Source organism: Barbus barbus (assembly GCF_936440315.1).
Source record: "Barbus barbus genome assembly, chromosome: 19".
Taxonomy (NCBI): Eukaryota; Metazoa; Chordata; class Actinopteri; order Cypriniformes; family Cyprinidae; genus Barbus; species Barbus barbus.
The window spans coordinates 19,812,469-19,839,922 of NC_136747.1; the positions used below are offsets into that span (position 1 = coordinate 19,812,469).

At 36.1% G+C, this 27,454-nt stretch overlaps 1 protein-coding gene across 1 annotated transcript; it reads left to right on the top strand.

The window, feature by feature from the left end:
* Positions 1–1,415: 1,415 nt before the first annotated feature.
* On the top strand, positions 1,416–2,596 carry LOC306884929 (homeobox protein Hox-A1a; the record flags this gene model as incomplete). The annotated part of the gene is made up of 2 exons (XM_079441181.1): positions 1,416–2,055; positions 2,244–2,596. 2 exons carry the CDS (start codon positions 1,416–1,418, stop codon positions 2,594–2,596), a joined length of 993 nt encoding a protein of 330 aa, XP_079297307.1.
* Between the last annotated feature and the right edge of the window lie 24,858 nt (positions 2,597–27,454).

Sequence of the window (27,454 nt, forward strand, 5' to 3'; positions counted from 1 at the left end):
GTGGCATACGCTATTTGTCTTTGTCTCTTTTAAGTGTTTTTCTTGTCCTTCTAGCCTGACTCAAATAATGTGATAGAAATGGTTTCTAATATTAAAAGAATAGTATAATCGTAATGACAAAGTCATATTTTTGTTCATATATTTCTCACCCACACTTCCATCTTCCCCGAATATTGTCTGTGAATTTGGCTGAAAAGCTCTGCAAGATTTAGTTGGTTGTACTTTTTAAACCTCAAAGTCACATTTTGCTTAATGCATTGTTTTAAGGTTCTAATTTGTACTATGTTAACACTGGCTCGCAACAAGTTGAAGAACAGCCGCAATAAACAAACAGTAAGTGCATTACAACAGCTGTTAGTTTTCTTGCCTTGTTTGTCAGGGACCATGTTAAAAAACGATGTGTTAAGAAGAGAGGATGAGAAATACTAGGCCGCCAGAATCTTGTGGAAAGCGCCATTTTGAGAACCAAAAAATAACATTGGACATCTCTCAAAAAATCTCCTTTTCATCCAGAGGGGGCGCACGTCTTCCCCTGCCCAACTATAGGGGATAGGAATACACTTTCATGTGATACCTGATCACTTTGTGACCACTGATCACAAAACATCATTCAGCAAAACAAGCAATTGTTTATTAAGGAATATGTGACAAAGATCAGCTTAATTTTTTTTAGGATGTTTACATGAAATTTACATGGTTTTTACACAAAAATTGCTTAGGCTAAAGCAATAAATAGACAGTGGGCTATGCAGGCTTTTTTTTTTTTTTTTTATCAAATATGCCTTATCAAATTACAAAACCATCCTAATGAAAAGATAAGCTGTAATGAAAAAAAATACAATCAGCTTTATTACCATGTTTATAATTTTTATACACAAGTTGCCTACAGCTGATGACTACAACCTCACAAAGCAGCGCAACTAACTCAAAATATACAATCACCCAGAAGGAGATAAAAAAAAAGACATTCACTTTACATTATTTCCCTGTGGTTTGGAGCTCATCTTACCTGGCGCATTTCTTCAACATATTTCCCCACACCGATATGTTGCTGCCTGGACGCTGTCTGTGAAACAACGTCCCTCCTTGCTCCTCTGCCAGAGAATCCATCCTTTCAATGGGGGATAAGGTGGGCCTACGTCACGTTGATCGACAAGAGGTCGGCATTTACATAAGCCTGGTCTTTAACGACAACCTGTCAGAACAACTGATCACTGGCCGACCCAGCCCACGTGACTGTCACTGGTCATTCATATCACAAGCGCGCGGACATCCCCCAATCCACGACTGATTGAAGGAGGCAGAAGGGTGGCTCGGCTCAACCCCGGGTGAGTGGTGCGACGTTAATCTGTCCCCGGGCCCAAAGATCTGTCAGTGTGGCAGCCACGCGCAAAGACGCCCAGGAAGATGCCACAATGAGCACATTCCTAGATTTCTCGGCCATAAGTGGTGATGGAGATGCAGGTGGCGGGGGCTCGTGCTCAGTCAGAGCGTTTCATGGCGACCACGGACTTTCAACATTTCAGTCATCGTGTGCTGTCAGGGTAAATAGCTGCGGTGGGGATGAGAGGTACATGTCCAGTAGATCATCACAAGACGCAATTAACCCTCAGCCACACCAAGCCGGCTCGTACCAGTCCCCCGGGACTCTATCAATTACCTACAGCGCCCATCCAAGTTACGGGACTCAAAGTTTTTGCGCTGGATACAGTCACTATGCCCTAAATCAGGATGTGGACTCGTCTGTGAGCTTTCCCCAGTGTGGCCCGCTAGTTTACTCTGGAAATATTTCCTCCACGGTTGTGCAGCACCGTCACCATCGCCATGGTTACAGTAGCGGAAACGTTCACCTCCATGGCCAGTTCCAGTACGCCTCGGCCACATATGGTAATAGTTCGGATCAGTCAAACCTAACGTTTGTGGCGGGCTGCTCAAATCCGATATCCCCTCTGCATGTGGCTCATCACGACGCATGTTGTTCACCTCTCTCAGATGGCGTGTCGACAGGGCAGACATTTGACTGGATGAAGGTTAAACGGAGCCCGCCGAAAACAGGTGAGTGGCTTTCACATGATTTTGTTTCCCGGATACAGTATTCATGTTATTAATGAAAAAGATAACAAGTACTGACTTAATAGGCTATTGCTTTGCAAACACAACATTCTGGAAAACTGGTGTGATGTAATTAAGACAAGATTATGCATGCACACTCATTTATTCATCTATTTATCATCTCTCTTCAGGGAAAGCTGGAGAGTATGGATTTGGTGGGCAGCCAAACACTGTACGCACCAATTTTACTACAAAACAGCTGACAGAGCTAGAAAAGGAGTTTCATTTCAATAAGTACTTGACTCGTGCAAGGCGTGTGGAGATCGCGGCTGCGCTCCAATTAAACGAGACTCAGGTGAAGATTTGGTTCCAAAATCGTCGTATGAAGCAAAAGAAGCGAGAAAAGGAAGGTCTTTTGCCCAAATCTCAGTCCGAAACGAAGGATGGTCACGAAAAACAGGAGGATGCATCCGAAAAATCGCTCTCTGCACCACCCACTCCCTCTCCCTCTTCCCCGACTGTTGATGCCTACACCTCGAATTAAAAGGCTCTCCCAACCTGTTAATGATATTGCAGTAGCCTACTGTTAGTGACTCGTGTCAAGGTTATTGTCAAAATCATCATGTGACATCAGTGTCATACAGAGACCAGTGCACAACTTACAGATTTTGACCACTCAGTACTTACCTGTGCTACTTTGTGTTATTGTGAAATGACTGCTAATTGTCTTAGGGCACCTTGTCAAGCACCTAGAAATAAGTTTTTTTGTGCATTTTCATGCACAGTAATAACAATTGCTGCACTTTTACACGTCTTTGGTCGGACTTGCACCATTTGCCAAAATACCTACCTCAAGAACCAAAGGAAGTAGTGCAATATATTTAAGAGATGTATTATTAAGAGAGACGAATCAATTGTACGTTTCGCCAAAGGCTTGTTTCAACACATTGACAACTTTTCTGGACCGAGCATATGTTAACCCTGATGTTGTGTATGTGTTATGAGTTCTGCAACATGATGCGCAACTCATCAAAGTTGTCATCCGGTCGTACTGATTTTTATCAGTCAAAGATAAAGACTCAAGTCTCCTTTAGAAACATGCTTTGGAAAACGATCAAGATACGGGTGAATTAAATGTGTGAATTAAAATGTTACTTAATTACAATTTATTTGAACACTGGTGTTTTACTCGTGATGGTGCCAATGCTGGTATAACCTGTCAAAATATTTCTGACTATCTGGAAACTTTAAATAATTATCGATTTGATTGTTTGCATAGTCTCAATCCACAGATAACTTGCTCTGTGGCTCTTTAACTGATATATGCATCCGCGCGTGGTTTCTTCCTCAGGGACGAAGCTATATTGGCACATGCAAGCATGTTTATTAACGAAAGAGGATGCGCAATGCTGTCACCGTCATTGGTGATGACACCCCTATTGACCTGTTAGTTTATCGAAGGGAGACGGAGGACAAGAAAAAACAGAGAACATCGATTAAATCATCTCAACTATCGACAAGGATGAGTCGGTCTGATCCCATTGTGTTGATGACATGTTTGATTCCTCATATCACAACCTATCAGTTTTGCGTACAGAGTGTCGAGTGAGGCAGTAACAGAGCAAAATAACTAGCAGAAAGTCTGAATAACAGATCTGAAAGCCAAACATCACGTTCAAGTAGACTTCAGATATCTTGTCAATTCCTCCTCCCACCCTCTCTTTCTCTCTCTTTCTTTCTCATTCACACACTGTCAAATACAGCTATAAAGGCATGACCAAACAGTTGCCCATAGAGCACAGAAAAATATTTTCTAAGATCCACTGGCATGCTGCCTTTTAAAATACTACTACTTTTCTTTTAGTTAATTAAAAAAAAAACATCCTTGAATACAGAGAGCACGCCATTTTCTCTACCCTCACAGCGGTGTTGTTTGAGCTTTACCTTTACCTTAAATCCACCTGAACATGAGGGTTGCGTGTGAGTCTGCATGGACCCTAAATATCTCCTGGTCTCCTTGGTGCGTAAGTTCTTCTTCCTAAGGCACGACGTGTGTTTGTTTGTGGATGTTCAAAACGATAATCGTGTTAGTGTCATTTCTAAAACAATGCAATGGAATCAGTTTAGATATTCAGATTAATAATATCAAAAGGAAAGACAACCTTCCTTTAAATTGATGAGTAAGATTTTTCTCTACATTTTCGGGCACGGGCACACATGTGAAGGCACTGACATCGCTTTGTCCTCATGCTGAAGTGACGAAAAAAAAAGAAGGCCCTATGCCATTTGTATGAATTTAATAATAGGCCTAGTAATTTATTATTGCACTGAGTAACCATTGCAAAAAAAAAAAAAAAAAAAATCATAACTCGATAAACTATTCTACATTTTTATCAAAATACAAAAAAGAGCAACAAAATAAAAATAGCATTGGACAAAAATGTATCTAATTATTTAAATCATAAATAAACATAAGAATTAGAAGAGATAAACGCAAATCAATCTAAAATTTCCATTCTGAGATTTGAATGTGAGCCTGTTCCGTCTCTAATGACCAGATTTAAACAGGACGACTCGTGACTGTGAAAGCATAAATGCGATTATATTCTTTGCAGTTTAGGTAGGCCTACGCCAAAAACAAAAACGGGTTACAATAAAGCAAGAAACGTTAAATACATGTTAAGAAATTACATGTTCGTTATACAGTGAGCATGTTTATATTTTGCAAAATCGTCATTTTGACCGTGTTTTTTAAGAGACTGGTAAGTATTAAAAACTGAAATGTTACTTACATTTCTACAAAAGGAAGACATGATCTACTATTATTATAATTAATTAAGTGGCACATTTGTTTATTCATTGAGTTACTGAAATAATGCAGGGATTTAAAAAAAATATATTGAAGCTCTTGACAATCAAACTTCATTAAACATTCAGGTCTTACGCAAGAAATGAAGAGAGCAAACTAATGAAAAGAGCGTTCGTGAAAATAGAAAACAGAACTTACCTCTATTAATTATTCCATAACAACAACAATAATAAAGATGTTTCTATCGTTGTAAAAATGATATTGTTGTAAAATGTATTCTTTCAAGCAAATATCCATTTACTGATGAATTATTTTCGAATCGAGGAGAGATGTGACTTTGCATTGACCTGACCCTCGAAAGAAAACCCCGAGGTCATTGAATGGTCACTGAGCCCTGAGATTATTGTGTATAAGATTTTCACACTGAGTGCTAAGTTTTATACATTTAAAATAATAATAATAATAATTCACAGCTCTTTATATATAAGAAACGCAATTCCCTAGGTGTAAAATGGCTTAATTGAACATGTAGGCACTCAGGCATCAACACAAATAAATGATAGATGTCTGAAGGCCATTACAAATGAAGAAAAATACATAATTTTTATTTTAATTAATTAATTTATTTTGACAGAGATGATTGGGATAAGAGTCATTTCATGTCATTTGATTCAGGAGTTTAGTCATGTAGTCATTTTAACATGTGAATCTGAAAGCTGGCAACAATTTTCTCTGTCTTTGTCTACATTATAAATGATTTATTATTAAAGTATATGAATATTACCATTTTATGTGGGTGACTGACCAACACATTTACTGCAAAAATTGGCCCATTTTATTTCACAAATTTCTTTCAGTCATTTTCTTTGTCTGTGTTTAAGTAGGTTGCTGAAGGTAAACACCTGTTGGTCATTTTGGATTATGTGTACAAGAGGGAATTTTTTTTGATTGATTCGATTTTGATGTTAAAACAAATGTCTAACATAAATTAACCCCGGACTTATCTTACAATTCATTACTTTGTAAAGCAACCTAAAAAATGTGCTATACTTTTTGTCCATATTCAGTCTTCTTATTTAAAGTTTTAGTTTCACTCAGTTATGCTCTCCTGTTTAATGGAAAGTATAAATTAAAAACCTTACCCACTCTGCCAGAGAATATGGATGAATACAAACCAGAAGAATAGAGTTTGACTGGTAACTGGTTAAAGTAGGCAAAAATGAAATATCAACACAAAACGCTTTCATTTTCTTGTGGCCTTGCTTTGAGTAGCCATAATAACATTACACAAAGCATCAGAAAAAAAACAGGTCAGCAAAAAAAAACCCTAATGCTTTCATCGGAAAGAGTATTACGCATAACACACACAGAGATACACTCGAATACAAACTTGGCAACACACAACATACTTTTTTCTGTCTCTTTCAGAACATTGTATTTCATATAACATAGATAACTAAAAAAAATGCTCTGGACTGCAATTCATGAAAATATTTTTTAAGCATGATAGGGAAGGAATTAAATTAAAATCTAAAACTTCTCTTAAATAATTTTAGTTGTTTTACAGGGATTACATGCTTGAATGATGCTCATGCTACTTAAATTTCAGAGATTTCCTGTGTTGACAAAAACACTAGCATATGAAAACATCTCCAAATGTCCATCCTTATACAGCTAAAGATGGAACTGCCATGCATGTAGAAAGCTGAAAAGGAATGTTTTACATATTAGCTGCAACTGTACTTTTAAGATGAGACGTGTTGTCTTCAGTCCTTTCAGTAAAAGGAACTGTAATAACACAAACACAATATACACAGAATTTTACTCTCATTGTCATACATAAAGCCCTGTATTTTTTTATTTTAAACTTATAAAGGCAAAGCTGATATTAGAAGAACATTACAGAGGGGTGTTCAAGCGAGCATCAGATAGAAAAAAAAGGAAGAAATGGGGGGTAGAGAGAGGCAGATAGAGTAAAAAGGACAGAAAGAGAGAGGTCCATCCATCACACTGTCTTAACCTCACAGTGACCCCAGCCTGGCAGCCAATGAGGCACCTCCCGTCTGTGCAGGAGATCGGGTAACCGTGGAGATGGACTGAACGTTTTAGCATGCTCTTTTTGTGCGGTCTGTCAACACCTCCCAGAACGTCTCACTACAACTTAACTGATGTGAATGCCACTACTTGATTGAAATGACTGGAACCACAATCTCTTAAATAAACCAAGCACCTTGGATTATATGCATATAAGGACACAACCATTCACATGAGGGAAAAAATGCACACATACACAGACAAACTAATATATATTAATTATAGAATAGTTCTTATCTGAAGGGTCAATCTAATCATACATTTAATAATAAACTTTTCTGATGCTCCATATGCATGACATAGGAATGGCTATATAGGGCAAAATTTTGAGTCGTATGCCTTAACCTTTTATTGAGAGTAATAGTGAACTGACAGGCTAATTTGAATTACAGACAAAAAAATCATAAAAATATAAAGAAATTGCTAATATATTTCACAATTGCAAAGACACGACACATAATATTTAATTAAACAAACAATTTTGCTTACAAAGACTGACTGAAATAGTATTTTTTTTTTTTTTTTTGGAAAAATCATTTGGTCACACTTTATTTTAAGGTCCAGTTCTCACTATTAACTAACTATTAGCTATGACATTTACCTGCTTATTAATAGTTAATTAGATAGTTGTTAAGTTTAGGTATTGGATAGGATTTTAGAATATGGTCATGAAGAATATGTGCTTTATAAGTATTAATACACAGCCAATATGCTAGTGATATTCATGCTAAGCAATTAGTTAATAGGGAGAATTGGTCCCTATACTAAAGTGTTACTAATCTTTCTTTTTCTTTTTTTTTAACAATACAGCCTTTTGACATATATACAACTTTTGAAGTCAAAATGCAGCAAAGATTTGAAATATGTATTAAGGAGCTCCGGAAAATTATAAAAAAAAAGAAATGTGGATAAAAGGTCCAGTCAGAGTACCTGCATAAGCAACTTTTTTATAACATTTTAATACATTTTTAAAATATAATATAATATGATATAGTCTAATATAACAATATTTTTATATAATTCCTGTTCAAAATGGTTTATGTCCTTCGGCTTTTGTGTGGGTGCTTATGTCCTTTCAATTTTCTATATCTAATTGTACTCTTACAGTGTGCAAAAAACTACTGATGCTGGTCATGTGAAAATGCCCTTGAGTGCAAAAACAGAAGTAGAGAGAAAAGACAGGCTATGAGAAGCGGGGAAGATTTCCACAGTTAGTTTTTCCCTACAAGCAAAAGCGTGGTTCATCAGATAAAACCGATTCTGTTTCAACTTCAGCTCACCTGCACCAATTACATTCACAAGATCCAAATGAAAAATGATGCTCACATGCCTTTTGACAGGCCTACCATTTAAACATTGTCTATGTGGATTTGGTGCAATTTGTCGTCTGTCTGACAAATTGATGTTTTTTTTGTTTTTTTTGGAGTTGTCGGATATGTAAGGATTCAGGTATCACAAGATTTAATGTAATCAGTCTATTTAAGAGACTTTTTCAAGAGTCCTGCTCTAAGACTTGACAATATTCTCGCCACTGTTTATATAGCTATATATATATATATATATATTATACACACACACACACACATATATATATATATATATATATATATATGCACACATTATGTATGCACACATTAAGGTACAGTCTTCAATGACAAAGATGACCGTAGGGTTAGACGCGTGTGTGTGTGTGTTATTTGTACATCATGGTTTTCAAAATCTGCTTCTTTGCTTCCTGTTAATCCCTACAATAGTCATACTGTCAGTGTCTGAGTAATAATGATATTCTTGTTCTCAAAAGAATGGAAATGCAGCCTGGGGTGGGTATGACACTCAACTATGTTTATGAACTGAAACATCATGTCTTTTCACACACTTACTCACTCTCACACTAAATATCATTTATTAAAAAAAGAGAAAGGCAAAGATAGACAAGCTGACAGACACTTACAGTGAAGCTATGCAAGAGTAATTATTGTCTGTCCCCTCTAGGCAAAGCCAAGTCACACCTGACACACACACCTGCATGAGACTGGATTGAAATGCAAACTACATCTCCCACAAGGCAATAGGTGTTCATGGTTGACTGGACGGCTTGGATATGGTGGACATGTTACTGAGCTGAATCATCACCAGGTGCTGATGTAGAATTGGAAGACAGGAGGCTAGATAAATTAAACTAGTTAAGTCTTGCAGGTTTAGCTATAATAGACAAGTAGATAATAGGATAAACAGAGGTATTCTTCTCAGGGACAGTTCACTCCCCCCCCAAATGCAAATTTTGTCACAGTTTACTCACCCTCATGTCATTCCAAACCTGTATGATTTTTATTTTCTGTAGAGCACAGATTATTTTGTCATGCAATGGAAAGTCAAATATCCCCAAACCCCACAGATTGTCATTGGAAAAATACCTGAGACATTTTTCAAAATCTTTTTTGCATTCAACATAAATATATAGTCAAACATATATAGTCAGAAACAACATGAGGGTGAGTAAATGATGACAGAATTTTCCATTTTGGGTGAACTACCCTTTTAAATTTTCTAATATCTCTGCATTTATGGTAGTAATATAGCTTGTGATGTTTTTGTTTATGAACGGTCATGATCCTCAAAATGTCTACTGACAAAGGAACTTTTCACATTTCCAGCTTTTATAAGCGGACGTCATCATAGTTGTTTGTCACTTCTATAACTTCTAGTGTTGCATTCTTGCATTCTCATTTGCCCCAACAGCCAAAAGAAAAAAAAGCACAATAGAGGTCTATGGATTTTCAAAAGAGGAGAAAACTTTGAGAGATTGATTTTGTTGGTCAAAAGAGAGATGGAAGTCAAGTTTGCTGTCACTCCCTCAGCTTTTGTATCAAAAACAATCACAGCAGCATTAATTAGTTTTATGTTATTGAATCCCAAGGCAAGAAACCACAAAGTATAGTGTTATAAATGTACATTCAAATTTTTGTGAATAAAAACATAAGAAAATCTTTCATGATGTACGATGTTTATAACTTTGAAACTGTCTGTCAAAAGGGTCCATATGAAGTCATCAACTGCTGAAAAGACTGAGATAAATAGAAACCTTCTGGCAATCCCTTCATTTTATGGCTAAACTATGGATTGAGCCATGTGCCATTTAATCCTACAGACAAATAGCTCATGAGGATGAGTAGACCAGAAATGCATTTCTGCTATTTTGTTTAGTGCTGGACCAGAAAGCCTCAGTAGGTCCCTTGTTTTTAGATACTTTGCATAGGCAACCTAGGTATATATGCAGATCCTGACCTCTTTGGGCTTTTAGGCTCACACCTGTGCACTATTATCTCCCCACATTATAATTTGTGAAACAGCGTCTAAGTGATTCCCAGTACAAGCCAGCATTTAATGACAGAGCTGTCTTTACCCTGACCATCACCGCCGGACGCTGGCAGGGATCATTCCACCGGAGCGTGACGTGTCACCCATGTGTCTGTGTGGCCGCTGATGTGATCTTTAGTCCCCTCATGATCTATAGACTGGCATTTTGGTCGCTCAGACACCAGACCCCAGCGTGCATGCTAAACACTCTGTCAGCCAATATCCTGACAGCAACTTAACGCAGTCACGGCAATACTGAGACAGGACAGGGAGAGGCTGAAGACACAAGCGCCAATAGCCAAATGGCAGCTGGCTGCACAGAGTCAAATTATTTGAAGGAGGTAAAAAACAACAACAACACTTAAACTTCGTAATTCAGTTTAAACAACATTACATACAAATGCATGTCTCAGAATAGACAATTTGTTTGATAAGTATATTAATCAGTGGAGATTATTTTTAGGACAGTCTATTATATTTCTGCTTAAATACAAAACAAGAATACCGTGTGGAAGAACATAGAGGGAATGCCATCATGATCTTGAACTGAAAATAAACTTTCGTATGTTACAGATCTACATGTTTGAGTTTTTAAGCCATTTCTCCCTATAATCTTTTTTTTTGTGTGCGTGTGTGCCTATAGTTAAGTGAAGTAAAGCTAGAGCAAGTTGTCTTCTGAAATGTCCCTGTGTTTTGACATGCATTTAAAACAGCATTCAAAGTGAAATACATACAGTATATGTGGAATATATATTAGCCTACTGAAAAAAACAAGCACATCTAATCATCGCACACTTTGCGTAATCTCATTAAATGGCAAAAAAATTGAAACATCAGTGAACACAAGACATTTAAAACCTATAAAAGTCTCATGCTGAAATCATGAAATCAGCTGGTTGTCTTACTATTTTTGTATTAATTTCTATTACTCTTGATTGATTTTATTGATAGATAGTTTTAGATAGTTTTGTTATGTAGCCTATTTAAAAAAAAAAAAAAAAAAAATTGTTCTATTTCTCTTGATTGTCTTTATTATTGCTTTATGGATTGTGTTATGTGCTTTTCCATGTATTTTAATCATACTTCTTTTCAGGGTGACTTGTAGCATTCTGTGCAGGTACATTTGCAGCAATGTTTTATTCATGTGCCACGTCCTTGTTAACTAAACAAAAAAAATAAATAAATAAAATGATTAGCTGGGGAACAAGAGTATTTTTTTAGTCACTCTAAATAGTCTTGACATGTTTGTAAGTGTATGTTAATGACTATTGTATATTTGAGTATTTTTACATGTATCACAGTGAATTTACTATGGCCAAAATACACAAAACTTGAATTGTCTCCCTTTTCTAAACACATATTCAATGGCATTGGAAGTTTCAGTAACCCCTGAAATACAAATGTTGTTAATTTTCTTTAACTCTTTTTATGTTTTTGTATGTGGATAAGGGTTGGAGAAACGGACAGGGTGTGTGTGTCCATTTCAGTGCCTTTGGGACCATTTGTCCATCCCTCCACTGACACGTCCATGGAACTGTGAAGTGATCTAAATGCGTGGAGGTGTGCACGTACATGTCTGAGCCTTAGGTCAATAAAGCCCTCATCAGGGATTCCTCGGCTCGAGCGTTTACATAAACAGCCGCTTAGTGGGATTAGCATGGTGTTAGCCTGTTAGCTTAGCGAAGTAAACAGCGGTTTAATCCATTCTCAATCTCTCAGGGGGCTGACCAAGATGACCGAGATCCCATTAGGTTAGGATATATTTTATCATCCTTAGGTCACTGGTTCACATCACGATTGAGAGAGCGTACTGAAAGAGCCTATTTGGTAAATGCAATCACTTTGTAGTTAAAACAAGGATGTTTAAGCAAAAATGTTCCCCTTTGTTCAGCTAAAAAATATGCATACATTAATATACAAAGCACATTCAAACATTTGTATTCAGTAAATATTCTACTTCCTTTACATAGTAAACAGAAATTTTCCCATCTTAGATGATGCTGAAGGTATGCTGGGAAAACAGCTCCTCAGATGATTATAAAAGGAAAAGGAGCAAAGTATCTGTTTAAATTAGCTTAAATTAGCTCTGGGTGTTTTCCCTGCTGGGTCCACAGTTTTCATTGTTAATATAGTAAGACAAAATAGCTCATGTTCTCAAGACTGATATTGTGTGACAGGCCAACACGAGACAGAGTTAAATTACATTTTTTCTCCCAGGAACCATCTTAATGATTGAAAGCTCCTAAACTATGCACTGTACAACCAACACCACACCTCTGAAAGAGTTTCAAATGAGAATTTTTTTTCAAAGCCCTGCAGCCACATATAATGCAGAGATGGAGGTAATATATTTTGTACATTTTGGTTTTGACCCACAAGTTTGCAGCTCTGATGTTTCACACCTTAAAGGCATGTCTCATTTCAACCCCTCTTTGTCTTTTGAATGATTATTCGTTGATGTGGTTTTCAAGCACACGGAAAATATCTCTTTACTGTACTTTACTTTGGAGACCCTTGTTTCGGCTCATATAGAGTACTTGACTGGGTTTTAAGGAGTAGGCTATTATAAAAAAGAAAGACATGAATATGCTGGATTGTCCAGTATTTTCTAGTATTTTCATTTACTGCTAATTTTCATATAGTAATATCAGTATTCAGTGCTAAGACTAAGACGCTATAAATGTGACAGTAATAAATTGGAAGATTCTATCATCTCTCTCTGTCTCTCATACTCTCTCTTTCTCTTGTTCAACAGGCACACATGACATATTACAGCTCTTGACTACTGTTATTCATGAACTGGAATGCAGAGACTGCATGTCAAAGATTGCCAACCAGCCTGGAGCAACAGTTGCCCTTACACTTCCTTTTTTGATCAAAGTATATGTAAATGTTTTGTTGTGCTTTGCCAGTTTTTGGATGTTTTGTTTGTGTGCATGTGTCCATGTGGGTACTGTTTTGTAAAGATGATATCCAGCGTGCCCAGCGAACCACAAGAGGTCATTACACCAGTGGGTCATGACCTGAGCAAATATTTTGTTTTCTGTATTTTCTTTCCTCTAACCACACCAGTTGATAAAGATAACACAATGCCAAATCACATGTTGTATATACAAATAAATATTATTCAATATACTGTCTTATTCCAGCATAACCCCAGATATACCAAGTTGCTACTAAAAAAAAAAAAAAAAAAAAAAAGAAAAGAAAAGCTATACAAAATATATTTTCAGGGGGTGTAGTTTACTGGCTGTATCCGCTAACAACGCCAGGAAACTGTAGACTTTAAGTTACAAAATGTGATTATGAACATCAGACGTTATGTTTATGATACCATCAAACCACCACCAGAACAACCTAAATTTGTTAAAACGTTAATATTTTCTATCAAATTCTGTTCTGAAATACCACAGACTGGAGGAGAGCACAGTTAGAGAGCACTACTGCCCCTTGTGTTGAAAATACATCATAACAACAAAGATCCTTTGAATGCTTGCATGTGTGCTTTGTAAATGAAGCGTCAGTATTTTCTGCTCCATATAAACAGGTCAAGTGCTGCTAGTGGTAACAGACATGTAAGTAGGATGTATCTACATGTTCATTCTAATCAACAAAGACATTCTCTCACCCATAATATTATCTGTTGTTTCTGAAAGCAACATATTGGCCTCATAGAGGTAGACACCTTGATCTTACACAACGGGATGTTGTCTTTTATATATATGTGTGTGTGTGTGTGTGTGTGTGTTTGCATGTGAACAGAAGAAAATACAGGTAAGTTCAAGGTGTGTATGTGTGTGTAAGAGAGAGGGAACAAAAGCATAAGAAAATGCAAGAGATGATAATGTGAAATATATGACAAAACATCATGTAATCTGTAAAAACAGGACAATAACAAAAAAAAGTTATTGTAATATAATATAACAAGAATGTGACACAGATATTTAGGTATAACATTACAGACTGAAGTCAAAAAGCCACACAATAAACAGCAAAGAAAATCACAATTAATACACACCAATTAAATATATATATATTTTTTCTTTTCTAACACACAAAACCAAAGCTATGACTTAAGTCCAAGGACATACAGACGTTGTAAAAAGACCAGTGTGAAGGTCTCTGTTTATATCCAAACTCTCCCCCACATGTAGTCTATAATGGCTTGTCTGTGGAACGCATATGTTGGCTCATACTGTGAAGTGACCAGCTTGTGTTTTGAAGGCATCACACCCCACTAGGTTCACTCAGGGGTCAGGCCCCAGTCCTCGCTCTCATCCCAGCTGTGATAGAACGGTGCCAGGGCATTGCTATAGCAACCTGCCACTTCTGCACATACAGACAAACATAAGAATGTATAGGCAAAAATAAAAGGAACACAGTAGTGTTTCTCTAATGCCTTATAAAAACTTTGATCATTTCTCAAAACAATAAACAAATCACTATATTTCTTTAAATGCATATTCTTTCAAAGCAACATACAATGGCTAATACAAAACAACCTGCCTCCCTCACACAAACCCAGAACGCTCTGTCAAAATGCCCCATTACACCTGTTCCAGCAGATTGCATGTTACCTTGACAACCAATTTGGCCTATTTTTCTATTTGTGGTGGAATTAGAACAGATGGTGCTTTAATTTGAACATTTTCACCTTTCTAATAGAGCTCTACAGATTGCCTAAATGTAAAAAACGCTCACCCAAATCAAGGCAAGGCAAGGCAAGGCAAGTTTATTTATATAGCACATTTCATACACAGTGGTAATTCAAAGTGCTTTACATAAAAGAAAGTGAAATAGACATTAAAATCAATAAAAACATGGAAATAAGAATAATAAAAACAAGGAATTTTAAAATGATATAGAAAATGATTTAAAATAAATTTAAAGAAAATGATTATACATAAAATGTATTGCAGTCAGTTCGGACATACAGCACAGTGCTCATTCAAATGCACAGTTAAACAGGTGAGTTTTGAGTCTTGATTTAAATGTTGCTAATGTTTTAGCACATCTGATCTCTTCTGGAAGCTGGTTCCAGCTGCGGGCCGCATAATAGCTAAAAGCAGACTCCCCTTGTTTTGTGTGAACCCTTGGTATTTCTAACTGACTCGATCCTAATGATCTGAGTGGTCTGTTTGGTTTATATTCAGTGAGCATATCAGCAATATATTTAGGTCCTAGGCCATTGAGTGACTTCAAGGAGGAGGACTTCACTCTTTGGCAAACTGGCATTTTCACAACTAGACTGAGAGAAAGAATGATTCTAATCCCACCAATACGACGTTTTTTAAAGTAACACAGTTGCTGTTAGTGCTGCCACCTATAGGTGTTTATTGTAATTACATGAATGATTCAGTGGTCGACTGAATGAATAAACGTTTGAAAAGAATAAACTAAAATGCAATTTCTTTGCTGCACTATTGTCCAGTTTGTGAAACACAAAATATTCTGTTTGTATTCACAATAATTGGCTTTATCTTTGATACAGCCTACGGTTTGTTCAAAAATATTTTTTTGCAGTTGGTCATGCAATATTTAATGATTACAGTGCTTGGACAAATTATAGAATGACTTGTTAAAAAATGTATGCTAATAATAATAATAATCATCATCATCATGATAATAAAACAGAATAAATTTTTAAATTAACTATTTTGTCAGATTGCATAGTTTTTCTTTTAATCAACCGCTGAGTCAAATGCACTTTGTAAGTAGTATTTGCAGCCAAGGACACATCTATGCTACTTTCAAAAAATCGACCAGATGATGTTGTCTCAGTAGAAAGGATTTTATGCCAACATTTGATTCAGACTTGCTCTGATGAGGCAGCATTTTTATGTTTCAGACTCTCTCATAGTCCCTCCGTAGACTTATATTAATACAATTTCAAAGGATATAAGTCACATGGAATGCCAGTGAACAGGAGGCAGCCCATGTGAAAGAGTCCCAGAGTGCACTCATAGTTCTTCTGGTTGTCAGCAAGTATACTCTCCTGTCTTTAAATGTGTGTGTGTGTGTGTGTGTGTGTGTGTGTATGTGTATGTGTGTGCGTGTCAATGTCCAATGTTCAGCATGAATCTTAAATTATTCATCATGTCAGACTCTCCTCTCCCAGGCATCACTATGAAAACTGCTGACCAAGAGCTTTCACCTGTCCCCGTGGACACCCTCTCTCTTCCTCTGTTGAGTCAACATGTCTGCCTTATGCTCCTTATGACACACTAACCTTATGCATTTCATCATTAAAACAACATTGAAAAAAAAATGCTTAACCCTAATAATGTTTCTCCACCTTGTTATACTGTGTTGTTCCTGGTCAAAAATGACTGGCCAACAAAATACCAATTTAGAAATGTATTGTTAAATATTGGGTTCAATCTTCTGTATTTCTTTTTGGAACTGATTGATCATAGGCCTCATTAATCTGAGTTTATGCATCTCAATTTGAGTGGACGTTGCCAAAATTATTTACAAATAAATAATGTATTTGCTTTTTTCTTTCAAAAACTAAAGTGTTTAAGCTCAGATCAATGAGCCCTATGACTACATCAGTTCCAAAAAGAAATACAAGTTGACAAAAAGGTTGTATCCAAGATTTAGTGATAATATAGATAATATAATGATAGATTTACAAGCAACTGATGATTTTGACCAGCAACACCAAATTAGATAAAGGATTTTCAGAACAGCACAAGGCATAAATCAGCCTAAACTGGTTTGTTGGTCCTAAACTGGTATTCCAGTCTGGTCAAGTTTAGCTGGTTTAGCTGGATGGCCACCTAGATTCCTAGTCTGAGTAGGTGAAATGTATACACACCCCCTCTTAAACCAGTCAAGAGACTAGATAAAACGAGCAAACCAACTGAGGATGGTTTAGAATTTTTTTTCAGCAAACTTTACCATATCTATACCCATTTTAAAAAGGTATGTTTCAGGGAAGCAAACTAAACTTCAGAAGGCACTTTCTGGGCCAAAACTGGCTTAACTTGCAAACGTAAATTAAATTATTCTGTCAACGGTATTCTTCTTTAAAATCGTTTTTTGATTCTATACACTAGTACACCAGTTTTTCAGGTTTGCAACTGCAGTATAAGTCTTGAATATAAGAAATACAGTGGTTGTGGTGTTTTAAATGTTTGTTTGAGAGTAACCTGGAGAGAAAAGTTATGGAGGAGAGAAAGAATGCGAGACGCAGACAGTAAAATGGCACAGATGAGAGAGAGAGACAGAGGATGAACATGAAGAATATGGAGACCCAAACACCACTGCAAATTCTCACTTCTTTCCTGTTCTTACACCATATGTGTGTGTGTGTGTGTGTGCACATTTGCCTGTGTTCCTTTGTGAAGTGTGTGTGTCATGGGGCCTCTGGTTCTGACATGGCTCATACATCACAACTTTGAGTGTGTGTGATTACAGAGGGAGGTTCCGAATGATTTATCGCTGGGCTTTGAATTCTACGCTCCAGACACACACACTCGCACATGGACCAGAACTCCAAACTCTAACTCAGCCAACCTCCCACATATAGAACACACCTGTCCAGCTTCTCTGTGGACCATCTTTCATATAAAGGCCTCATCGCATATGAGCACAGATGCATGCATATATGCCCATAGAAGCACATTCACTCACTCAGAGCTGTGAACAACACAACCAGGAAAAAAACTATATTTAATAGTTTATATATTTTTATAATAGTTTACTATATTTATGTAAAACTACATTATATATAATGCAAAAATATACACTTTTAATGCAATGTAAGCAGGGGTATTATAGATAGATGAAACTAAAACTGAAAGTAAAATTAAAACCATTAAAATATTATTGTTACTTGAAGTAAATGTTAGCTGAATTTTTTTTTTAACTTTTCAAGCTAGTTGCAGACATTTCTTATTTTAATGTAGTTTACATTAATGTACTAAAATAACTAAAACTGAAATAAAAAATTAATAATATACACACACATATACATACATACATACATACACACATATATATATATATATATATATATATATATATATATATATATATAAATACAAGAAATGACAAAAACACACAACAAAACTACTAACATGAAGTTAAAATGAAAATGGAGAATATACAAATAAAACTGATATTCAAAATATTAATAAACACTATAATAATATCTCAGTGCTACTAAAAAACACTTAATTTAAGTTGCTATGGATCTGCAAAATGCATAAATGTAAATTTATACAGAAGCAGGGAATCATTTAAAATGTTATTAAAAATACACAATTTATTTTAAAAATGCATTTAATTACTATTTGTATATTTAACAAAAGTATACCTTTTATCCCCAAAAACCTATACGCCTGGAAATGCATTTCTATTCAAGGACAACTGTCTAAAGCAAATCAATGGATCAATTGGTCATCTGGTCAGTCATTCACCTGATCTGTTTGTCAATACACTAAAGAAGGTGAGTGGAGCCAAAGCACAGAAGAAATTCAGCCGGCATCACGGAGGAAGTTCAGAGATTCCACATGTTTAATACACATACGGCATGAATAGAGGGAGTGAAAGTGCGTGCGCGCGTGTGTGTAATCAAGACCATACTTCTTGTTTATGCCTCTTGTATCCAGTTCTCTAATTAAGGCCTGGGGCTCTGTCACTAATGAACACTGAAGTAATTAACAAGCACTCTGACAGAGCAGTGAGATGTAGATGGTCTAAATGTGTGTGTGTGTGAGTGTATATGTCTTCTATTGCCCTAATTAAACCCAGGGGTTCTAATTAGCTGATTAGCTAATAACCATCTTGTTCAACAGGAAATATTATGCAGAGAAAACACACACAAAATGTCTTTTGGTTGTCGTGACTAAACATTTCAAAGGCTGGAGCTTGTGAACCCTGAAACCTCAGCATGACTCAAGACACAAGTATGTCTTTGTGTAAAACAAATCAAAGCTCTAACAATAATTAGGTATTTTGTGATTGTTTGTGTAGGCAATTTTATATAAAGCAAGCACTGCTTTAATTTCTGCTTATTTATCAGTCTCTTTTCTTGGTACTTGGTATCTCTCCTCATCTCTCTCTTTTTCCAAAGTGTGTTTAACTGGCGAGTATGGACAGATGTGTTCAGGGATGCAGAAAAACGTTAGCACAGTTATTAAGAGATTAAAATCCCATCTTTGGCAGACTTGTCAGCAGCAGAAATGAAATCACACACTAAGGTAATTTGACAGTTTCACAGCTTGATACTTAAAACGGAATGCTGATAAAGCAGAAGTGTTCCTGCGTGTCCGCTATGATTCAGTGTGATTCTAAATTCTTTTCCTCATCTTTTTTTGTCCAAAAAGTGCCAGAAATATAAACAGAGAGAAATGCTGTCAATTAAAATAGTGTGACCGTGGTGCAGATCAATAATCTTTTGCCACCTTCGCTGGTCTATTGAGTTGATCACCATCAGTCCACCACTGTCTTCCTCTCCCTTCGAATTTGGTCTCTTATATTTCATACAATGTAAATTCAATAAGCCCATTAATCTTAGAAAAAGGACAGTACAACTACTTAACCAGGGATTTATTTGACATTAGATGGTACCAAGGCCAAAAGGACATCTCAAATTACAATCATCATATTGCACGTCAAAATAGTTGTGTTAGCTGTACAGTGATTGAAAGATTTCATTAATCCATCAGTATGTGAATGTTAAATTATTCAACATAATGTGAAATAATTACATCATACATAGTACTTTACTAATGTAAAATTACACTAGAGTGGAAGGAGAACTTATGAGGCTAGCAGCAAATTAAATGCAACCAACTATATCATAAGTTAGCCCAGTACTTTAGTAGCAGAGACTTGCTCTAATGCTGAATCATTATCAACTGTATACTTAAAAACTGGGGGAAAAAATCCCCTTAAAACATTTTTAGATACATTTAATAATGTATCACCATACAATAAATCATATATTTTCAGCCTGGCAAGGCCAGATGAGTGAACAGTCATTTTGGAATGAACAAGATTTTTTTTCTTTCTTTCAGTCTCCTTCGACTTTCTCCTTTTGTCCCTATGGAGCCATACAAAAACATGACCCAATATCTCTGTGCCATTTTTAAGCACGGCTTAAAATAAGCCATTATGAGGCAACCAGGCAAACCAGGTCACAGCCACACCCATTTATCACCAGCAGGAGAAGAGGCTTTCAGGTAACAATGTGATTTAAGATGGCAGCCAGTGCTAGGAAAGCCTTTTTCTTGAAAACAATATTTTGCCATGGTTTCCATATATATAAATGGTAAAATGCAGATACAAATACCCATATTGTTCAAAAGTTTTGTTTCGTTAAGATTTTTTTTTTTTTGAAGTATTAATGTCTTATGCTCAACAAGGCTGCAACTATTTAATCAAAAATACAGTAAAAAAAGTAATATTCTGAAATATTACACTTTAAATGAATTAACAAATAATAAAAAAATAATTAATTTATAATTAAATATTAAATATATATTAAATAAAAATATATATTAAATACAATTCATTTTAAAATGCAATTTATTCTTGTGATGGCAACACTAATTTTCAGCATCATTACCTCAGTCTTCAGTGTCACATGATCCTTCAGAAATCATTCTGCTCTAATATTTGGTGCTCAAAAACATGTTTATTATTATCAATGTTGAAAACAACTGTGCTGCCTAATATTTTTATTATGGAAAATGTAATACTTTTTTCAGGATTCTTGAGTAAATATAAAGTTTAAAATATATTTTTTAACATTATAAATGTATTTACTGTCACTTTTCTTATTCTTAGTCCAATATGTACGATTAATCGTTTTGGATCCATATATACATGTCTGTATGTTTCATGATAATGTTTATAATTCAACACTGGAACACAGGTCTTTCAATTTGAAGAAGAGAATACTACAGTTATATACACAGCCAATTACAATTTACTGAATATATATTACTAAAGTAATCAAACCATGAAATTAAAGTACATTTTATATTGAAATATGAAAGACATGCCTCAATAACTTGAAATGAATCACCAAAACTAAGCATTTTTCTTAAAACTAAACATTATTCACACACTAAATTCAAATATGCACTATATATTATGCAAAATATTCTGACATTGTATGAAAGCCAGAAACTTTGGTCTTTCGAGAGCTGTAAAATCCACTCACGGGTTAATAGCAAATGAAAGTCTTTTAGTGTAGGGGCCTTTCAGTACTTATTGCGGCAGTAGGGTCAGGGTGGGTGTCAGATGTTAGTCTCACATTTACTCCACTAAACCCACAAAAGAAAGACAAATTACTGTGTTTATTCCCATAAGAAACCACGGAGGAAGAGAAATGGACAGTTTTATTTCAACCAGACTCACGGAGGAGGAAAGATCATTACATTCAATTCCACTGGAAACCACAACCGTCTGAAAAATGCAGTTAGAGTTGTTTATTGCTACAACTCTATCTATCCACACACACACACACACACACAGAGTTTGAGGTGCTCAACAGTTGTCATGGTGATGGTTTTGAATCCATTAGCTATGCAGAAAACATCTTAATTAATCTTGATGATGACAGTGTGACTGTCCTTCCGGAAAAGTCCACATCGATTCATAAATAAACCACTGAGATTCATAATGAATGATGCAGTGCTGAAGACATTAGCTTGTGAATAATTAAATAATTATTTTCTGAGATTGTGAAATAAGAAGATAATGTCCTAAAAGTGCAAACTGGTTTGATTAAAGTTTATTTCCTTAGATCTCACTTTAGATGGAGTTTCATTAAATTTTTTGGATCATTGTTGCTCTTTCTGTATCAGAGGCATACTGATTTATCAGTATGATAAGCAACCAGTTCTGTTCCGTATGGATAGGAAAAGCCTCCAGCAATATGACTAAAATGAACATTTAACATCAGAATTGCAACTGACACAATAATTCAATCACATATAATGTAGAAAAGAAAATGAAAAGGTCTTTTACTTTTTAAAAAGTTATAGGCACTTTGAAAAACATTGACATCACCCTGATGACTTACAATCATGATATACAGTAAGACAATTCAATTAAAACAAAAATATTTTAATACAAAATGGAAAAAGCATTGTATACCAGTGAGTCTAAAATCCTCTAGTTTTAGGTAAAAAGAGATAGAGACAAGATAGAGAGATTATTGGGACATGGCTTTACAAAGTAAGCCAATTTACACAAGCAATCCTGCCTTGAATTAGCAGGTAATGACTCAATTAGCTTTCATTTTTGCACAGAGGAGATTTGGCTGCATAAATTAGCCTGCATTCATTGGCAAAGTGTCAGTAGCAAAGGACAGCTCACAAATACTGCAGCCAATCTTTGTCACTGCCGCGACAGCGCAATATAGACGTCCGGCCGGACTTTGTGTTTGAGCCGAACGGACCGGTGTCACTCAGAGTGTGACACAGGAACGTTGGGGGTGCCCAGGGGACGGCCGGTCGCCAATGCCCTGAAAAGGTCAACTTGACACCGACAGAGTCCCATCGACCTGTTCCCGGTCTGGCCAGTGGAAAATCAGATAAACTTAAGACCACTCATCGATCCTCAGATTCAAAGAACAAATGTTGGCCCAGCTCAAATGTCTTCACAGTGCATATCATTAAGCAGCGAGTCAAATTCAGAGTCACGCTGTACAATATGAAGTCTACTTTATGAATACGACAAAGAACGGAGAAAAAGGAGTGGAGCAGGAAGAATTAAATGTACAGTTCACTTAAAAATGAAAATTTGCTGACAATTTACTCACTCTCAGGCCATCCAAGATGTAGAGGAGTTTATCCTCTGCAGTGAATGGGTGCCGTGAGAATGAGAGTCCACACAGCTAAAACATCACAATATTCCACATGTAAGTAATCCAGAGACATTTTTAGTAATCAAGACATTTTTAACTTCAAACTGTTGCTAAAATACGAGTTCTCTATTTATAATGTTGCTTTCTCCATTAACATTGTCATCTTGTCTGAATTATGTACAAATCAAGCACTGCTTATAAGTGAAAACAGCCCAGAACAGTTCTAAACGCATATGTCGGTGTATTTGAAAGTGATAGAACAACAGAGGATGGACTTTTTTTACTGGAGGAAGCATTATTATGGATTATGGACTTGGAATTTTAAACCAAGTTTAAAGTTAAAACATCTTGATGATTTCTTTCTTACAAACATGCAGCTTTTCACTTCACAAGAAGTTAATTGAAGGACTGAAGTCATGTGGATTACCGTGATGTTTTTATCAGGTGTTTGGACTCTCATTCTGATGGCACCCATTCACTGAAGAGGATCTGCTGGTGAGAAAGTGATGTAATGCTAAATTTATCCAAATCTGAAACATACTCATCTACATCTTGGATGGCCTAAGGGCAATTTTCATTTTTTGGTGAACTATTTCTTTAAACATGGATAAGAAAATGAATCTGATGAATTGATCCATTTCCATGTGTAAACACGAATGACCAGATGGTCAGAAACTAATGGAGACGTTCTGATTGGGACAGACTGTATTTCAACCACAAGTTGGCTCAAGCCAACACGGTTTATTCTCCTGATTAGTGCTCTCCATATGTTCATTTAGAGTGTGAAAGGGGAGAATTTGTGGAACTACGACAGGAAACCTGTGCGTTCAACGGAAGAAGCTGTCTGCATGCTGAACACTGCATTACTTTTATCAGTCCTCACACCTTTGTCTTTGCCAGTGCACGTGTGTCTGTGTATAATTTTCCAAAGGTGGCTGATAAACTATTACTCTTTGTGATGCATGCAGGGCAAAGGTGTACGACCCTTCCTGTCAGTCTGACAAAAGTCATATGTGCACTATTTTCCGTCAGCTTCTGTAATCTGTATGAGAGGAAGAGTCCGCCATGTGTGTGTTGACGTGCATGTGCCTGTGTGCATCCTAGTTTCTTGTTGGTTTTCTGTGTACACATAAATTATGTCTTGGGGAAATGACAGCATGAACTTCATGATAACAGGTCAAGGTTACAGTCATTGCATTGCACACACACAAACACACATGCCCAGAACGTCTCACGTGACTAGTTCAGAGCAGCTGGTGCTGCTGTAATTTAATCACAATGTCGTCACTTTGTAATTATGGCAATTAACAGGACTTATGAGTACTTGTACGTCTGTTTTCATACGGTTTGAGTATCAAACAATGTGCAGATTGGCAATTCCAAACACATAAAACACAGATGTGTTTGTTTAATGTAGTGTGCATAAGAAATGTAATTTCTAAAAGTGAAAAAGATCACACCCTTTGCTGTCCCACGTGGTTACTTCTGGGTTGAACTTTGAATTAAAAATTGCATGTCTTTTTTTGGTTTATATCTTTAAGCATTGAAGCTACTGTATTCTCAAAACTGAATAAAATAATGCTTTAGCAGATATATGCATTTAAAATGTATATTCTCTCTATTCTGGGAAAATAGGCTGAAAAAATTGATGACTCCTTCAGCACTTCACAGAGTTTTGTCCAATAAAATGCTCTCAAGAATGAAAATGGTCCTCTCCTCACAACTGACCTGCAAGTCATTAACGCTTTCTGGCTAATAAAAAAGCACACTTTCTCTGATATCCAAATTACCTATTCAGAGTAACACATACATCAGCCCATTAAAGAAAATGTTTAATAATTTTCATAGGCATTTTCTTTAATTAGCCATAAAAAAAAAACACCTTACAAAATATGAACAGTGGGATGTTTTTAGAGTATTACAAGTAACTGATTTAATTCACTACGAAGTCTAAAACATGGGCTGTCTATAAAGGTATAAAGTAAACTAGATCATAACAGCAAACATCATGAATAGGTTTTCACACTCCATGTGAAGTTAGTCCTATTACATTCTCCATGGCAGTAGAGTTAGTGGAATATAAACTGTCTGTTTTTTTGTTTTTCAATCATGGCATCATCTTAAAATTATAATACTCAATAGATATAAACGGCCCCTTCTCTTTATACATTTCGTGGCTGCAATGTCTGTGCGTGCTGTGAAACGCTGAAATTAATGGGGGCAGACATATTCCGACCATAAGGTTAAGTGTTCGTAATAGTCCGGAGCATTTGTTTATTGGCATGCCTCAGTTTAAGGACGTTATTTAGACGATCGCAATAGTACATGTCGGGAGCGAAGCATTTACTACCTCGTGGCAAATTGAATTATAGTTTGATGTGAGGTCGCGCATCATCACACTCGGAGGCGCGCACTGAACTCTTCACCTGGCAGCGCGCAGCGCGCTCCCAGCGTTTCCCTAGTCTTCGTTAAATGTTGTTGTGTGACACCTAGTGGTTAAAGGGAAGAGAAGCATGGTAAAAACGGCATGCAGTTGAATGAGTGTTATGGATTCCTTCGCTATTTTTGTCACATTTGCAACAGTAATTCGAGATAAATTGTAAAATGGATCTGTTCATTATAATGATACATTTTCAGTATTATTTGTTTTGTTTGCAGGTCTCTTTAGGAGTTTGACCGAATATAAATAAGCTAACTATGCTCAATAAAATTTTCTTTCCAATCTCTCTCGCGCGTAGCCTACTCTTTTTATATTTATCAAGTAATTTATAATATAATGTCGTCATTTTCGTTTTTATTTTTTACCCTCGTTATTTTTTTCCAACTCCCTTCTCTAAAAGTGGTTTTTAAAAACGATTATTGCGCAGCTGTGTTCAAGCTTTTCTATATTTTAAATGTAAATTTGCTTTGTTACTTCTATAGGTTTTTTTGATAGGCCTACTACTGTGTCTATGACACTCGTAACAATGAAAACAGGACACGGACAGGTACATAATAAAAAGGAGCACTCATGATGATTAGATTTTGACGTGCACAGTCCTTTGTCAATTTTCCATTAGGTGGCACTAGAGATCTTATATTGTACTATGAAGATTTGTCAGCATTTAAATTGGGACTATAGGCTAATCAGGAACTACTGGCTAATTCACTAGAAATGGGTTTAACCATGTTTTGATTTTAAGGTAGGTTAGATTAACAACAAAACATTAATAATTATTCCATGGCCAAATTAAATTTAAATTCAAAGTTAATCTACTTAGTCTGAGTTTAGCTATTTAGTGTAACAAATGCCATTAAACAGGATAGATTGTGTGGCTTTCTGTAAAACTACATGAGCATCAATTGATGGAATAATTCTGTAATTCTCTTTTGCTACTGAAGCTTGGAAACAATTAGTCTTTGCAACAGGGCATGAGACAATTTGTATGGGTAAGCCTCCTCTCCCTTATGGCTGACGGGACCTACAACAGTTAGTGTCTTTGTAAATAATTACATTTAAACAAAAAATTAATATTGAAAATGATTAGGAGAAGTGGCTCAGCTAAACACTGATATGACACGTGTCCTATAAGAGACAGATTCTGAGAGTTCCGTGAGGGTCTCGGTTTGACTGCATGTATCTCTGAATGACTTGAAAGATGTGAGTCAATGATGCAGGCAGCAGCACTGAACTCATTCGCTGCTCACATCCTGTCTGACAGACACTCCATCATTCTGACAGGTGTCGCTTTATCGGCTTCCGCTCGGAGCACACCCATAAACAGACACACACACACACTGCCTGTTGTGGATGAAGGATGTGGATATTGGAAATACTGTAGAAATAAAATGGAATTCTGCTTGTGTTGACAGCCTTTTTGCAAATGTTTATCTCGGTGTGTAAATGTGCATGTGTGGGTTTACTTGGCTATAATTTGAGGACAAATTTGTTCCCAACAGAAAATCTGACAAAACCTTCTTTTAGGAACAACATTAATAGTAAAAAGTAACACATTAAATAAATAATTAGGATGGTAATTAGGAATGACAGAAGCTTCAGTCTGGATCCAACCCCTAAATGATCTGAGATGACCGAACACCTGAGAAAAGATAATGCCAACCCCTCAGAGGATGCCAACGCTCAGACAACATACAGAATTACCAAATGACCACTGGAACTAGTTGAGACCTTACAATCTGACTTTGCTGCAGTTAAATTGAACTGCTGGTTTGTTGGCCAGAGGCCAATGTTTGATATTGATATTGTGATATGTTTGATATTGATATTGTGATATGTTTGATATTGTGCAGTTGCTTTGACACAATTTACATTG